General features: G+C 39.2%; 1 protein-coding gene across 1 annotated transcript in view; it reads right to left on the reverse strand.

The window, feature by feature from the left end:
- palm2akap2 (PALM2 and AKAP2 fusion) overlaps nt 1-17,780 on the reverse strand; it is a 68,734-nt gene that overhangs the window by 33,320 nt on the left and 17,634 nt on the right. The window contains exons 3-9 of the mRNA XM_030768178.1: nt 17,212-17,292; nt 14,597-14,727; nt 7,574-7,688; nt 7,252-7,273; nt 6,384-6,485; nt 5,028-5,401; nt 4,670-4,988 (exon numbers count right to left, since the gene is read on the reverse strand). Coding sequence (XP_030624038.1) covers nt 4,670-4,988; nt 5,028-5,401; nt 6,384-6,485; nt 7,252-7,273; nt 7,574-7,688; nt 14,597-14,727; nt 17,212-17,292 — 1,144 coding nt within the window. The remainder of the gene's footprint in view (nt 1-4,669; nt 4,989-5,027; nt 5,402-6,383; nt 6,486-7,251; nt 7,274-7,573; nt 7,689-14,596; nt 14,728-17,211; nt 17,293-17,780) is intronic.

Here is a 17,780-nt window from a genome sequence, read left to right on the forward strand (position 1 = left end):
TGTAGAACAGATTCTCCATAAGCAATTTGACATATGATTTACAAAATTAGCATCAATATATGATTGGAAAATATAACACCTTGAATTTTTTGTGTGTAATCCCTTAAAGTATCTCCACATATGAGAGAAATAGTATTGGCCGATTCGGGCAGATCCAGAACCAGTTTTTGTTGATGTCTTCAGCCAGAATGTTCTCACTTAATCAAAACAAAAGAACTGATGCTACAAAATGTGGCATTACCATGAAGACGTATACATGAAAACACACATGTGCCTATTACAAATACTGACTCTGAACACATGAGAGACCCTAACGACATGCCACAGTGTTGCAGGACCCTTGTCATTCAACTTCTGTGGAACACCAGGAGGTGTACTGTTAAAATTTAATCATGTTACAGGCTACTCCTACTATGAAAAAACAAAATAGTAAAAATCTGCTACAGTACCACCTGTTGTGAAATATATTTTTGAAATACTTTTTCCAGTGTATCATCATGCGCATTGAATATAGAGTGATATGTGAAAGTGCACAACATCAGAAAAATAGATGATACTGTATGCTCAATTACATAAACAGGTTTTCAGATCTTGTTGGCTTCTGTCACTTTCCTATGACAGTGAAATGTGTTTTGGCCCTGACAGACCTTTAGACCTTGAGTAAGAATAGAAAGCCTTTTGGGTGAGTGTGGATTGGCAGTGCTAGGCATGCAGTCTACAAAGCCTGTTTTCTTTAGTCCTCTTCAGTAACAATGAATGGAAAGCAGGCTAGGTAGTATCAGGCAGTGACAAAGCAGAGCAGATATGTGGGAAGTTAGTGCTGTTGGGAGGGTGGTAAAGGGATGCAGTCTGCCCAGAGAGAAAGAGGAGAAGTGGTGTCCTGATGAGAAGAATTAAGAGTTAGAGAAAGAACCATAGCACAGACACAGGAGGGTAGGCACAGTGAATAAAAATGCATTTATTGTACTAGATATACCATACAAATGGAGAGCCACTGTTACAGTGTGGCTGCTGGCTGTCTGTATTGGAGATAATGTGTATGTCTTGTGATAGAGAGAGATATAGTGATACAGAGAGTGAATATTAAAAAAAAAAAAAGAAAAAAAGAAAAAAGAGGAACAATTAAAAAAATTACACTTCAGGTTACAAAAATACAGCAGATCTCAATTAAAAAGCACAGCGGTTTCATGGCAAGTCAGATTTGTCCCATTGAGCTTGTACAGGAGTTGCACCACAAAAAGCAGAAGTCCCATGTCTCAAAAGTCTATTTGGCAGTGTGTTTTATGCTGAAAACTCTGTGCTAGACAACATTCATTTAAGTCTTGTTAAGAGACTACAGAGATTTCTCTCATGAATTATAGAGTACTTGTAGAGTAAGTTTTTACATTTGTACAGTTGGATAGCAACAGTGAAACTCTCTGGACTATTGGACTTCTCTCAAATGTGAATTGAGTTGTAATTTCTACGTGGTGTAAATTAAAGTATGTTACATGTCATCTGTCCGAGAACTCACTGTAAAGCTATACATGTTTTATTCACCTAAGCCTCTTTCTATTTCTCATGAAGACCTCCATTTAATTCACAAGGCTCTCAATCTTCACATTTGTTTTGTTTACAGTTTTTATGTGACTTTAAAACTGTGCCCTGCTTGTAATACGATGAATGTTTACAATTGTTTTTTGAATAATCATACTTTGAATAATCATACTTTAATCATACAATATATTGACAAAGAGTCACGTGATTGTTTTTTTTTTTGGCAACAATGATACTCAAAAGATATGTTATTTGAAGATAAATTAATATTGAATAGATGAATTTTCTATAATATCTCCAAAAATAAAGAGATATATCTTAAGCCACATTATAACATATGCACATACTTTAAATCTATAGCTATTGGATTTCTTTTCAGTTATGTTGGAGGTCAAAATGACTACTTATAATTTATGAATTTATCGTGTAGAAAGAACATAAACTGTCTCAAAAATATGAATTTTCAAGAATATACAGTTAAATGATGAGTGGGAATATTTAACTGTAAAACTAGTCTTGTCTCACTCCCACAATAAAAGAAAAATGTACACAGACATACACATTAAATGCCTGAAGTGTAAACCTCAGTGTTTACCTTGTATGATGAACAGCTCTAAACAACAAAGTTAAACATTGAACAAATGTAACTAAACATGTCTAGTGGGTGTTCTGTTAAAGGAGAACATTTTTCTTGTATCAGAAATGACCGGTTTACCTGTGTGTTGTTGACGAAACGGGATCCAGATTTTTCTGTAGACTTAGAATATATATAACCTACTCAAAACAGATTGTGTTGCCTTAAAGACCCATTTAATATAAATACTATTAGGTTTATCATTAAAATCAACAAAAAATATTTAATTTTTACACTTAACTGGAAACTTGAAAATAATGGCTATACAATTCCTCCTCCTTGCATAAAACATAGAACTATGGCACTGAATCGCATGCGTCTGTTTCTCTCAGCAGGGACAAGAGGAGGGCTGAGAAACAAGGTGGCAGGCAGACACAGCAGAGTGTTTGATATTAGAGAAAATATAAGTTGTAGTTAAATAATAATTTGTTTTTCAGTGCTCGCGCTAATAATGATACATGGCATTTCAATTTGCATATAAACAAAATTAATATCTATATAGTCAAACCATTTTTGGATTTCAATTTCTATAGAAATGGATGAATAAATTAGTGCTCATAAAGAGCACATGATTATAGATTAATAAACACACTGTATATTCAAACTGTTAACAGTGCTGTTTTCTGATTCACCACTTTGCTTGAAAGGTGAGACTTGTGTGATCCTTGTCTTTTATTTCCAAAAAATGAACACTACTGGTCACACACACACACAATAGTTGTCAATCTTTGATTTTTTTTTATGTTGTCATAATTGTCAGAAGAAACTTGTTAAGATTGGTCACAAAAGCTCTAGACACTGTCATTTGGTAAACATCTGTTTTGAGAATCCTTTCAAAGTAATTTCACTTAGAGCTTTACATATGGATTGACTAGTGAGAGCCCACTGTTCAGTCAGTTTAAGGCTTGTATTCTTAAGTGTGTTTTCCTCATCAACAGGAAGATGGCCAGTGTTTGTCTATGTTACCTGGATATCTGTATTGTTTCACATATCTGAATATTATCTCAGTGCTAGAGGTACTCATACTAACCCTCTTCCATTTGACTGCAGTACTTAGTACAGGTCCCATAATACTTAGCACCATGTTTATTTTACATGTAAACTAGGACCTGACTGTGCTATACCAAATTGTTTTCAGTAACTAATTTGTGTGAATATATGAATTACTTTGAGCAATGGCAGTGTCTAGGACGTCTGCCCCTGTTTGATGAACTAACAAACAATTTTGAATCATTCCAAATAAAACATTTTTATAATCATCAACAGAAGAAGACTGTACTATTCTGATTTGTGGTGGTGATTCTTATAAACGTCTGAGTTACTAAATAAACTGACTTGACAGTGAATGTAATGACTTCAACATGATTTGTGGGATGTCCTTTGTCGTGATCTAGAATTCACTGCTGTGGCCTCCAAATACAGTTGTAACATCTTTACCATGGCATTTAGATGAGAAAATCTCACAAACCTGAAAGTCAAAGCTAGTTTTTCAGTGATGAAAATCCTACCACTAGAATAGGATCCTACCACTACCACTAAGATGAAAACTTCTTCCTCATGGACAAAGGTCCTTTCCATGTTTGTCTGTTCTTTTCAAAAGCAGAAAATTTCAGATACAATGGCAAAATAAATGTATCCAATTCAAACATGAATATACAGAGGCACAGAAAGGTAAATATCTTCCAAGTTTCATGAAGAGAACTTCTGTACATTGCTATCTTGATGTCCTCGACCAAATAGCTTTAGACGTTCCTGCATAAACGTCGGAAAATGTAAGACAGCCCAAGCTTGTGTAATTGGCTGAGTGGTTTGTATACATCAGTAAGGCCACTGGACAAGCACTGGGCATGAGAACTGATAAACACCACATCTCTACATGGGTAAAATTTTCCTGTTGCATGGAACACCCCACAAGTTCTTATGATGAAGACACTTTTCCATAGAAATCTTAATCCAAATCAACTATCAATGCTACACCATTGTTTAAAGCTCTACAAAAGTATCAAATAAGGATTACCTGTCTGGTTTTAAGACTGTTTTTGATGTAGTGTTCTAAACTATTAATGACTGATTAATATGGGTTTCATCTTACCTTTTCATTGTTCTCTATACTCCTTCATAGTAGAATACAATTGATTACCACAGCTTGATAGTGAATTTTTGCTCTTCATCCTCTTAATTTATGATGTATATATTATGCTACAAATCTCCCCCCTTCCACAAACCTATTCCTTCACCATGCTGAATTGCATGCTGGGAGCTTACGACCAGATAGCCGACAATTCTGTGGAAAATAGGTCAGAGAAGACGGAAAAGAGAATGTGTTTCTCTCTGCTCACAGAGGTGGGAGTGCTGTTAGTAACATGGTGAGGCTATTGGTAAGGGAGGCAGAGCCGTGGTTTACGTACTCCAAGAGGAAAAAAAGAGAGAGAGAGGATTGGTGGGAGGAAAGAGGTCACATGATAGTACAGCACTGGCAGCGTTTTTTCTTTTCAATACCTGTGGCTGGCAGTTCCTTAGCCGAGCTTTCATCCTTGCCCTCCGAGGACAGTTCGGTAGTGTCGGACAGGGGCCTGCCCGACACCAGGTCGGCTGCGTTGCCATCCATGGTGGAGATATCGGTGACGGTTTTCTCACGGAGTGACTTCTCGTCATCCTCGTCAATCAACACAATCTCTGCCTTGATAGTGCCATCGAAGCCCAGCAGCTTCTTGGTCTCCTCTTCGTCTTCCACACTGTGGTAGCCCATGAAGATCATCGTGACGGGTTTCTCGGCTGTGGCCTCAGGTGCCTCTGTCACCTCACCTTCATAACCTTGCTGTGGGACCTTGCTGAGCGGGACTGTTGGTAGCATCACTGACTTGCCCTGCTGCCCTTGCACCATCTCCAGCTTGGCTTCCCTGTGCATTGTCTGCTCCCTGGTGGCTGAGGGACCATCATGGATCTCTCTCTGGACAGGGGTGACAACGACCTGACCTGCGTTTCCTTTATGGCGTGTCTGGCCTACGTGATGCATCAACTCGTCCACTTCGTCAGAGCTCCAGAGGTGCACACCGTTCTCAAGTGTTGTGGAAGCCCCTGAGCGAATCTCATAGATCACCTTTCTTCCATCATCATAGACCTTGACGCCACGTTGTTGGGCCTCCTCAGGGCTCACGGCAGAGGTGGAGAGGATCTTGGTGTCCCCAGTCTTCCTGTCCTTTTCCACATTGATCTCCATGGCGTACAAAGCTTCAAATAGGAGGAAGGGACATACAACAGCCTAAATTACAGTGCATTTAGTATTGGATATCCAAATCTACTTTTCAGTAATGAAACTCTTATGTTTAGTGAGTAGGCTTATACCTCTACGTATAATTAGAATATTTGTGCACTGAACAGTTAAATAATGAATGTCTGATGAACCAAATCTCAGCACTCTTCCACTCATTTGCATGTATTACACTCAAGCATATTTCAACTTCAGTTACAGAACAAGGTTTGAACCAGTGATAGAGACAGCTCACACCTACCATTTTGAACACAGTCATTTTCTCTGCCAAAAGCTCATCTAAGCTTTTGGAAAATCAACAGACTATGCAGACCTGCATTGAAATAACACTCTTTCACAGGGCCAGTACTGCAGCTCGACAGCAAATCCACTGATAATAATTTAAAGGTGGAAATATGGACATTCTGTTATCTTTCAAAATGATGTAACAACAAATTCATTTCAAGGAACAAAATCATTTTACAGTGACTTATTATATGTAATGAGGAAAATGTTAGGGGTGAATTCATTCTGTAATGGATGCCAAAAGATCCTTTTAAGTAGTCAGTAATTTAGTTTAATTTACTCAGTCATGACACAGAATAGGAATGAATACATTCATCAGTAAAACTGTTATGATCGACGTATTCATTTTCATTCTGAAAGATTTATCAGTACCCTATTTTTCACAAACTGTTCCTCCTCTTAACAGTTCATTAATACATGTGTATTCATGCCTACTCTTTAATTTGGGCTGTTCCTTTGATCTCACTCTCAGCTGACTATCTTTTTCCTATTGAATAGGGATCTTAACACCCTGTCTCTCGATCTGTGTGGTCTTACTGAGGCGCTGTGCTAACTTGTTCAGCCTCTATCTGTAATCCTAGCCACCATGTCCTGGCTCTGGCCCAAATCCAACACCATGCAGCCCCTCCCACAGCCCCACAGCCCCACAGCACCTACCAGGTTTTCTTGGGAGTTGCTCGTCCCCAGAAGCTGTGGCCGGAATTTTGGAGTTCAACTCTGGGAAGTTGGGGATCTGGGAACAGACGTAATTCACTGCATCTGTCGGGCGGAGAGCAGAAGAGGAAGTACAACTGGACCCCTGCGTCCAAAAGCACCCCTGGCCTGCCCCCTCCCCTTTCCCCTTTCCTACCTTCCCCAACCCTCTCTAATTCCAATCTCTCTCTCTCTCTCTCTCTCTCTCTCTCTCTCGCTCGCTCGCTTGCTCTCTCTCTCTCTCCCTCTCTCTCTCTCTTTCCCTTTCTTTCTCTGGAGCAACTCAGTGCTTAGGCAGCAAAAGCCGAACATGTGTATTAGGGAAACAATGGTGATCCTCTTTTAGAGGGATTCCCTGTGAATAGGTGGATCAGGATAAACAAAGTGCAGTGTCATTGCCCTATGTGTGAGCATCAATAGTCTAGCTGAGGCAAGAGGGAAACGGTCCAAGGGGCTAATTTGTTGCTGAGAGGTACCCCTCTGGCTCACAAAGGGACATAGGCAGTGAGCTTCAGCAAGAGTGTGATTGGGTCTGCATGTGTGTCTATCTGTGTGTGTTTGTAGACTGAGAGAAGGATCTCTTAACAAAATCAACCTGACCTGCATTTATAACACAACACTAATCCAACAACGTTATGAGATGAACTTGAAATGATCATGCTTCAAATCATCAAGAGCCAAGCTGATGGCAAAGCTAAAATGCGTTGTGGAAGATACATTTGCAATGGAATTGAATACATTTTAATGAAAGATATTGATACTTTGACTTCAAGATATTTTGATATCACTCATTTTTCATGAGTCTTTTGTTACTTGACTCCAAGGTCCATACCTCCATCTTGATTCTGGAGACTCTACGGAGAAAAAAAAGAGAGAACTCCGTTACAGAACAGGTTTCATGCTGCGAGACTATGTCAATAAATACAGCATATTTTTTCATGCAGCCCTGACCACAGACTTGAGTAGTTTGAAAATAGCAAAGTGTCATCTTTCCAAAACATGAGAAGTTTACATAAGCTCCAAAACATCCTCATTTTTATTGATCCAAGTTATTATCCTCTTCGAAGTTTCCATTCTTTTCACGTGACGTTTAGGTGTTACACCTTACTGTCCCTAAAAATTAAGAATAAATATTAGAAAAACTGGCTTCTTACTTTCTGCAGGTCTTCAATGGATTTCTCTGTTTCACGTAGTCTCTCTCTGAGAACTTGCTCTTTGGCTGAAATTTGGGATTCCTCACTCTCCAACAGACCGATCTCTGATTCCAATCTGAACAGAGAGAGAAAAGATTATTACATGTATTTTAAAAGGAATTATATTCGTTGTACTTTTGAATACTTGGCAGAATTTGCTGGTATACATATGCTGACTTGGAACAAACCATTTCTGTCCTAGTAACTAAATGCATTGTGAGTTGTCTTCTTATGGAAGATGAAGAGGACCATGTAAATAAAACATGGGTACTGAGTAAATCAGTGGTGTCTTAAATGTCCCCCAAGGCCTCCTTCATTGCTGCTAACTAATTATTAGAGGAAGAAAAGGCTGTTCACCAGGAAATAGCCAGTAAGTATGTTGTTTACAGCCACTTTGTGGAGCTTGACTCTTTTAATTTGAGCATTGTAATTGGTGTTTCTTTCTTTTTGTAGTTTTCTGTATTTTTGAATTTATGCCTAATTTGTTTTACTGATTATCTTATTCATTTCACTTTTTCTGATTTGATTAATATTTTCTGTCATTACTTGACTCTTCTTTCCACCCCCCACCCCCCCCCCCCCCCCCACCCCCCCAAATTTACCGATTTATCAGTTGGTTTTGAATTCGCTTTGTCATTTTCGTATTGTTTATTAATTCACTTGTCAGGGATTACTCATTTATTATTTAAGTGGCTCTCTTCATCCTCCATAGTCTCCCTCTTATTACAGCACTGTCTTTCAGCTGTAATAAACTGTTTAAATGGTGAAGTGAAATAGCTGTTAAAATCATGTACAGCATGAAAGGACTCATCGAGACATACAATTGAAAGAACTCTGAACTTGAACTCAAAATTGGGAAACTGACTGACAGCAGTGCCTGCACACTGAATAGCAGTAATAGTTAGTCAAATAAAGGGAACCATCTCGTTGATCACTGCATTTTGCAGTGAAAAAGAAATCACAAGTATTATGCTAAGAATTATGTCGCACACATATAAAGGCTATTTTAATTTAACAGATCTCATAGCAAACTGACTCAAACTAACAAAGTCATGGTAGATCATACAATTAGAACACGTCATTAAGTCTGGATTAAGCTGTGTTAACAACAACAACAACAACAACAACAACAACAACAACAACAACAAAAAACAGTAAAAACTCTTGTGGGCCTTTTGACAGTCTAACAGTAATTATGTGTATCAGGAATGCTATCCTTGTATTTAGACCCTACAGGGAGATTTTTTTTTTTTTTTTTGTCTGGCGTTATGGTACATTAAACATTTGAGAAAAGTGTAGGACTCGCTGTGAATTTAGCACAAGCAACACTTTGTAATTGGAATCTCTCCTTGCTTAAACAGCAACAATCTACCAGGAAATTACTCAGTTCATACAGTCTATGGAATGTTCAGTCATAAAACAAATGTGAACATGAATGGGTCCATCCCTTTAAAGTACACATACTGATGCATATTCTGTTCCCAGAGGAGCACGGCCTTCGGTTATTCTTAATGTTGGCAGCCAATGAGGAAACAGCTAGCAAGAGGAACCCACTCTGCCTCCGCCCAAGTGAATTTCCTGGCATTGTTTTGATGATTGAGGTTACGTGGAGAGAAATAACAAAGGAGAAGGAGCCTTCCCACGATTCCCAACAATTCATCTGGAAATGGCTCCCACTGTCTTTGGATGCTGTGGCTTTACAGATATCAAATGACCATGAATGCCTAAAAATGTTTCATTGTCTGTCTATTTGAGATTGATTGGGATTGTAGATTGAAATATAAATTAGTGAAATCGGTAGTTCTACGGATGCTACTGAACTGTATGAATTGGGATCTCTGTGGTAATTTGGAGAGTTCAGGATGCTATGGCATGCTGTTACAAAAAAAAACTGCCTGCCATTACAATAGTTATACAGTGTATTTGTACAAGTCTAATTAGGAAACTGCAGAGAATAATTATGCCACATGCCCTCAGGCACATTAAACAGCATGAGGGGGAGGAGCCCTCAGCTAAGCACTGCTGTATGGGGTATAGCCTGTTGGTAAGGAAGCACATTAGCACTCTGACAGCGGGCTGGAATGAAAGCTGTGTGAGGGAAACAGGAACAGAGTCTGTATCTAACTCTACCCGTAGTCACAACACATTTTCTTCTTCTTCTTCTTTTTTTTTTTTACCATGAGACTCAACCAGAAGAAATCTTTCCACAGTAGACTGTACCATTCAGTGGCTGCCTGTGCCTGGTTTAAAAGAAATGGATAGCCCAAGACATGACAGATCTTGGACAGATCCCAGTTTGAAAGGTAACGTTTTGCGCTGTGGAATGTGTAGTCCTTGTTGGATCTGAGGGTTCTTGCGTGTTTGTAGATAAATTGCGTGACTACCTCATAAGTGTAGCAACACATAACGGATCACTGTTTATTCAAAGATTCAACACAGACTGCTCTTAGATCAGAAGATCTTAGGTCACAAGATGTGACTCTATGTTTTTTTTTTTTTGGTCATGTATGCCCAAATTTGGAACAGAAGATGCCATAGAGCGGCACACATCTGTCTTCTAAGTGACAAAGTTATTTAGAATGATGCAGCTCTTGAGAGCCACCTAGTGGTGAACTGATAGTTATTATAACAGTTCAATCGGAACTCGCAATGTAAACAGGATCTTGATCTCAGCGGAAGCCATCAAATAGAGAATGCAGTAAATACTAAGAATGAATCATTTTTCAGTCTTAATTGTTCTATGATGTTTTGGAAATATATTAAGACAGGGCTAGATGTAATTAGATATCATTTTGAGCAAGTATAACTACTAATGGCTAAATGTACACAATGACACGCTTTGTTCAAGTACATATTCACTGACAATAGCTTTTGTCTACTGGGACTACATACACACACTACTTAATGTGCTCAGTGCTTACGGAGCAAACACAACTAACAGAGAAAGAGAGAGGTCCACAAAGAGGCCAGTGAGATCTCCAAGTCTGAATGAAAAAAGGAAAATGAGGCGAAGGAAATCCCTCAATCAACATATTGAATATTCACCTCTGTTACTATAAGTGGCACACAGCAATTCTTTCAGACTTTCTGTGAGCCCTAATTGTGCTCACCAGAGAGGTCATGGTAGTGCTAATATGGAGAAGCAGTCCCTGACACGTTTGAAATATTATGTTTAATAACCGTTAAAGCATCTTGTTCACAGCCAGAACAAAAGCCTTTACAGTACACTAAGTGGCCCGGTTTGAACTTACTGACACAGCACATACTGGATACATTAAGTTCATAAACACTGCGTATGTTTTCCTCCAGCTGAGGATTAATTTAAACAGACGTCTCTCTTCACAGAGAAAGAAAGAGATCCTGGATGTGAGAACAAGAGACTACACTTACTCCTTATGTTGCCTTCTAACCACTGAAGGCCATATACACATGCTATAATGGGTACCCCTGCTTCCCCTATGATCAAATGACTCATTTGACCCAAGCTCTTTAATCACAGCAGTGTTTTTGTTTGGTGCTCTAGTGTGTAGTGATGAATCTGGAGGGCAGCTCCTGGCGGCCCAAACTGAGAATGCCAGGCTCATGACCTCGTGTCAGCACTCCCTCCTCCACACCCACTCCTGGTTTCCTGCTTAAGCTTATTCCACTTCCTGTTTCTATGTGTCATTATCTCCAGTTGGCTCTGATTAGTGGGAGCTAGGGAAAAAAGGATGGCTGTTGATTATGTCATCATCTGGAGCCTGGGTAAGAAAGGGTTGGAAATAGAGAAAGAAAGAAAGAGAGTGGGAAAGAAGGAGAGAGAGAGAGAGGCAGAGAGAGAGAGAGAGGAAGAGAGAGAGAGGCAGAGAGAGAGAGAGAGAGAGAGAGAGAGAGAGAGAAGGGGGTGCCTCTTCATGTACCCAGAGTTAACATATCACAGAGAAGCAAGATGCAGAGCACAAACCAATCTGCCTAACTATGCAGAGTGACAGATTTCCCCTCCAATTACCCACAGAGGAAGTCGGATGGTTCTCTGGGTTATTTTTGTGACTTCCAGTATCAACACAAACTGTGCAAATTCTAATCCATGTGTGCTGTCAATATGAGGGAAAGACTCTTAGCTTACAAAGATCTGTTGACTTTTGCTTTGGAATGAGACATTAATTATCAGACATGACTAATAAACGTAAGTGACGTGCACTAATCGAATGCTCTCTCCTTTACTTGTGTCATATCTTTAGTCAACAGTGAAAGTAAATATCAAATGCAAAAGGACATCATTAATTTATTATTTCCGTGGTTTCCATTTCAGACAGGTAAATGAGCAAACCTCAGCTTGAAGTATTTTTCTGTGGCAGACAATATGTATTTAAATGCTTTTCTGAGGTCTCTGGGAAATAGTCATTTATATTTTTAATAAAAAAAAATAGTGCATCATTAGTTAGTTAGGATTGGATCAACACTACACTGTTTTAAGATGTTGTTCACAGTGGATGTGATTTCTTCAAGCCCACGGTGTAAAGGCAGAGTGATTCGTGTTGGAGATGCTGTTCTATTATGGTCAGATTAGCTTCAGCGTAATATTTTCCATCATTGTGCTGCAGCAACTATTTTTGACAATCGCAGTACGTGATCGGGCTCATTTGGTGAGTCCTTAAAAAAGACATATCCTTGGGCTCTGGGCGTGTTTCAGTGAGATCATATTTAATACGCTGGGCAGAGCAGACATGGCATTGTTTAGCTCAGTTGATTCTTGTGGTTTAAGGCGGGCGAGTCATTGTCCTTCAGCTTAGAGAAGGGTGTTCTCACTCAGGCTGCACTGATGTGAGACAGACAGCCACTATGGTGGGAGCAAAGGCAGAAGGAGTGGCCTTGCAGAAAAGAATCCCCAAATTATCTATATTTGCGCCCCACAGAACAGAGTTCTCAAAATAAACATGCGCAGAATAAGATATTTTCAACTGCAGATAAAGGCCTGAACATGAAAGATGGAACATTGATTTGTTCCTCTCCGTCAAAGTGGTCATTACACATTATATTTCTTTTGTCAAGTCAGGAACTAATGTGTATTTGACACAGGCTGAGCTATGGATTTGAATGGATAAGTAAGCCATGATGCCACAAGGCGTCCATCCTGGATCTTGGTTAGTTTTAGCTTTATGATAATTCCGTTACTTTAATTATTTTTTTGTCTAAGAATTGTACGATAGCTGAGCAGTTTTGTAGCATGAAATATGAAATATTAGATTTGAATCAAAGGGCAATTTTCACCACGGCTTCATTCCATTAAGGGATTCCATTAACACCTACTTACTGTTTAATCTGAAAATGATTTCATCAGATTATTGTACACATCAAAAACAAAAGGACAATAAGCATCCCTGGCACCCCTCCCCAACCCAAATGAAAAAAGAGAGTGATGACACACACTAAGTTTATATAGGGGAAGTTCCCAACAGGTATTTACATGATGTCATGAGACTACACAACAAGTAATGACATCATATTTCCAATAGAACAGTTCAGTTAGGGTGTGACCAGACAAGCTTTGACCTCACTTGTTTCTAAATCATCATCTACTGCCAATGCAAGAAACACCTGGGAGCACATAACACAACAATACTTATTCGATTAAATTTCTCCCTAGCTGCTCATACAGTGACTGAATGTTGGTACAATTAATTAGAAACACCCTGTTAACGGATGCCAGGAGGTAAAATGAACAATTTGAAGGATGACAGAGAGCAAATTTTCCTATAGTTAGGCCATGGCACATGGATTATGTGCAAGGTATTTTCAAAGCAGATAGACCGACCACAAATAAATGAACACCTCTGACTCCCAGAGGGGCCACTGATGATCCCTAGTGCTTCAGCCAATCAGACACAGCCTGGCAGAAACCTCAGAATCTAAACTCAGATGAGACTACTGATAGAGAGTGTATAGACCCTCAAGGAGAATAATCAAAAGAATATGCTGATACAGCAAACGCTAATTAAGGTAACTTGGCTTCCAAGAGTGGCAAATTTCACAATCGAAAACTTGTCTAAGTATTTGTGATCCCACTATGAATTTGGTCCTCAGCCATGAACATGGCAACACCATATGGGGGAAAGGAATGTACATTTAGTGAGCATGCATACATTTTAAATGCTGTGTGTGTGTGTGTGTGTGTGTGTGTGTGTGTGTGTTTCTATTTACATGCTTCCTGTTAACACCAAACTCATCACATTTTTCTGAGATGAATCTCCATATGCTTTCCAGCTTTGTTTTTCAGTTCATGGAGTGAGAAATTGAAACCACAGGCCAGGTACCATGGGGTGTTCTTTCTGACACACCACTCCTGTTTTACACAGCTGTCATTCTTTTTAAATAAATGCCAATGCAATGCTGCCACTGAAGATACCACCAAATAGCTGTTACTGATACTCTTGAAAAGAATTTGACTGACATAAAAAGGAGATTTCCTTTACTGGGTTTCTCCTTCATGCCTATAGTACTGATAATTGGCCTTTTACACAATGGAAAATAAGCTACTTTTAATATTTACTCTGCACGTCCTGTTGTGGGGCATGGAAACAACATAGAAACAAATGTTGTATGTTATAGTTTGTGTACCAATCAGGCAGTGAAGTGTAGATTCCCATATGGAGAAACCAAAGTATAAATGCATTACCATGTACTAGATGAGCTGAGAACCAGCGACCCTTTGAAGTTCCTTTAATTAAAAGCCGAGCTAACTGAAAAAACAGATATGACGCCGACTCCAGGAAATAACTCATGTGTTTAGAGAGTGGTTGCTAAATGGTGACCATTACAGGAAATGAAATTTGCTTTTCAAGTGTCGCTGCTTAAGCTGTAAACACACTGAAGCTAACTGGGCACATAAAGACTGGGTCTGTTAAGGTAGTTAAGGCTCAAGGTCCACTGATGCTTTGAAAGTAAACTGTGTAGAGAGTGAGACAGAGGAAGTGTGCGTGTGCGTGTGTGTGTGTGTGTGTGTACCTGTGAATGGTGTCCTCTAGCCTCTTGACCTGAAGCTCGTCTTGTTCGACTTGTCTCCTGCGGCTGTCCTCCTCCTCTGGTGAGACTGCTGGAGTGCCCTGCAGCAGCCACCGCTCTCTCATGGCTTTAGACTGCACAAATACAGACAGACCACTTCAGACATGCACAAACTCATGGTGTCAGAGAACAGCCTGTCAATTATTTGTGCTGATAAAAATTCTAAAAGCATGGTTTTACTGATAGACCAGCTTCACAAAAAGGAAATGTCTTGTGAAATTATGCTAAGGCTTCATACAAGAGAGAAAATTCTCTTGTAATAGAGATGACATTATTACAACCTCGGACCTTTTTAGAGGTCTTTTCCTGTATTACACAACTATAGTAAGAGTCCATACACAAGAGGACCATGCAGCAGAGCTTTCATACACTGCACAAAAGAGTTGAGATACCATAAGATGTCATAACAAAAAACCACTTTAATTAGTCATCCAATTTTTTTTTTTAGCAATGTCTGTAACACCTGCTTAAAATGACTGAAATGTGGGTTCATTTTTCTGTTTGGCAAAGTTAAATTCACTGCAACATGTCTCAAATCTGAATAAAATCTATAATACAAACAGCGTAGGAGTAACGGTTTGGTATATCAACAAATGATGTAAGTTGCTGTTGTTATGATAGCTGTGCTTTTGTAGGATGGCTGTATTTTAAGTTTAGAGGAGCCCTGAATTTGTTCTAAACCCTCCCACCACCAGCCATCAGGACTGAGTATGGGTCAGCCACAGAAGCACAGGAAAATACCTGACTATTTCACAAGCCAACTGAGGTTTTTGGCAGCAAGCATAGAACAACATTTGAGCTTTTAGGAATGCCAGCTAGCTCAGTAAAAGAATCTCTTTTGAGGCTTTCTGTCTAACAGATCTATTGAAAAGAATAAGCCTTAATTAATACAGGAAAAATCCTGCATATAAGATTTGCAAAGGGGAAACAAAGTAACAAACTTTGTATGTGAATTTGTCATTTTTTCCAAGTTGTGGCTACATGCTATGGTTTCATAAATGACCTCATATCCACTAGAAGTGTGTGTAAGATGCTGGAGGTTCCTACAGCTACACTGTAAACAGAAAACAAACAAAGCAAAAAGCACCAAACCCTTAAAAATAAAGTATCTGGTTAAACTGTCTAACTGTTTAGGAGAAGCCTCTGTGCAGGGACAGACTGATTTATCCAGGGCTTAAAGACAAATCAAAGAAAAATAATCATTTATTCAGATCCCAAAGAAAAAATAGAGTGATCAGATCATTTTTTTTAAACCTAGCTTCTTAATAAAGTCACAAAATCTGAACCAATGTGTTACTTAAACTTTGGAGATCCCCTTGTGGATTTGTGATCCAAATTAAACTTTTTTCTTTTTGTGGTTACAAAAGCTGTGCAAACATGAAATTTCAAATGGAATGTAAAGTCTCTCAGCTCAGGAGTTTGCCGTCCAGACTGATTTTTAATTTTATTCATCACTGGAGAAAACTGTTGAAGATTCATCTTTTGTAGTATATACACTATGTCCACAATGGCTTTTTAATTCTCTTGTCTACCACCACGGTTCTCCTCAAGGCAACCCAGCATATAAACCACCCATTAGTTAATGTAAGTGATCAGTATGAGAACCATGAATCGTCCTCTTTCAAGGGCAGGAGAATGTACATAATTTATCTCAGATCACAGCAGGGGAAGCCTCCAGCTCATTTTGTCCCATTGAAGGAAATGACCAGGTTGGAAAAAAAAGTTTTCAGATGATGACCCCCTCCATGAATCAGGTTTGGGGATCACACTGATGCAGTGGCTGTACTTTCCGATGAGAATTTTTTTTTTTTTCTGGCAAAGTTTACGCCCACTGCTAAACAAACATTCCACATCCTGGCCATGCTCTTCTTCCCAGCCTAGCTTGTTTCTCGGTCACTCTACTGAGCTTCTGTGACATATGTTTGTATTTCTTGCATTAATGCCACACTCAGTTCCATTTATTTGTACCCGGATGTGCATATTCTCAATGTTTTACTGGTTTCTAGACAAACTGGTATGGTGGGAGTGGGGAAAGTGTGCATATGGATTAGTCTACACTTCACACTGTGTTCTCAGTGTGCTCTCAAGCGTGTTGGCTGAGTCTTTTAAACATACCCAGAGGCTGCCTCTTTATAAAATTGCCTTCAGAAACTGGGAATAAGTGCCCTTTTCCCTATTCAGAAAGGCTTTCCTCCAGAGGACCAGTCAACAAAACCACCTTGTGAGAAACTGTTTAAACTTCGATGCGTTTGTTTTTGTAAAATGCAATTGGCATAAAATATGGGTAATTAAGCTACAGAACAATTTTGTCCAAATGAGGCATCCCCAGTCTATCTGATAAGACACTAGGCATTCCTGAAAGTCAGCAGTTGTTGTTGACTCAGGGCTCTCTGTTTTCTTTGCTTTTCCCAGTTTGACAATATCCACCATGTCTAGAGCAGAGAAGGGTTCTGAAATGACTCTAATTACAATTGGTGGAGATTATATTTAAACTTCCCTTTCTCAAAGATCAATGAAAAAAAATGTGGATTTCAGTGTAATGCCACAAGAGTGTTTACTCTGAGATGCTGAAGCTGCAGAACGAGGTCGTCCAGCTGTCTCCTTTTGTCTTCAATCTCTGCTTGTCTTTTTCGCTTTTCCTGAAAAACATGTTAAGGCTTCATGTTAAAAAAAAATTAGACCAAAATTAGACCAAAAGCAGAGCAAATGATACTGAAAGCAATGATTGGACCAGTATGTTTTGCACACTGTGGAAAAAAAAAAGCAGACAAATATAAACATGCTGACTCATTGTTAACATGAATTTGTACTGTATGTATTAACAAACCCCAGTGAACCACATCACATGATGAAGAATATTCTAGAAAATCTAATAAATAAATTCCTCAAGGAATATGTTTATAACTTGTCATATCCTGTCTTTTTGACTCATGAATGTCCAGGTCAGCACTGTTTACTCCCACAACCTACTCCAGCCCCTCTCTAAGAGGACAGATTCAGACCGGAACTGTGGGGTTAAGAACCCTGCCAGTGCTGTTCTTTACTAAAACAGGAGCTGAGCTGAAGCATGGCTGTGCTCCATGCTTTTCTTAGAATCACAGGGGATGTCAAGAACAGCTGAAAAATC

The sequence above is a fragment of the Chanos chanos genome, chromosome 3 (genome assembly GCF_902362185.1).
Source record: "Chanos chanos chromosome 3, fChaCha1.1, whole genome shotgun sequence".
Classification (NCBI taxonomy): domain Eukaryota; kingdom Metazoa; phylum Chordata; class Actinopteri; order Gonorynchiformes; family Chanidae; genus Chanos; species Chanos chanos.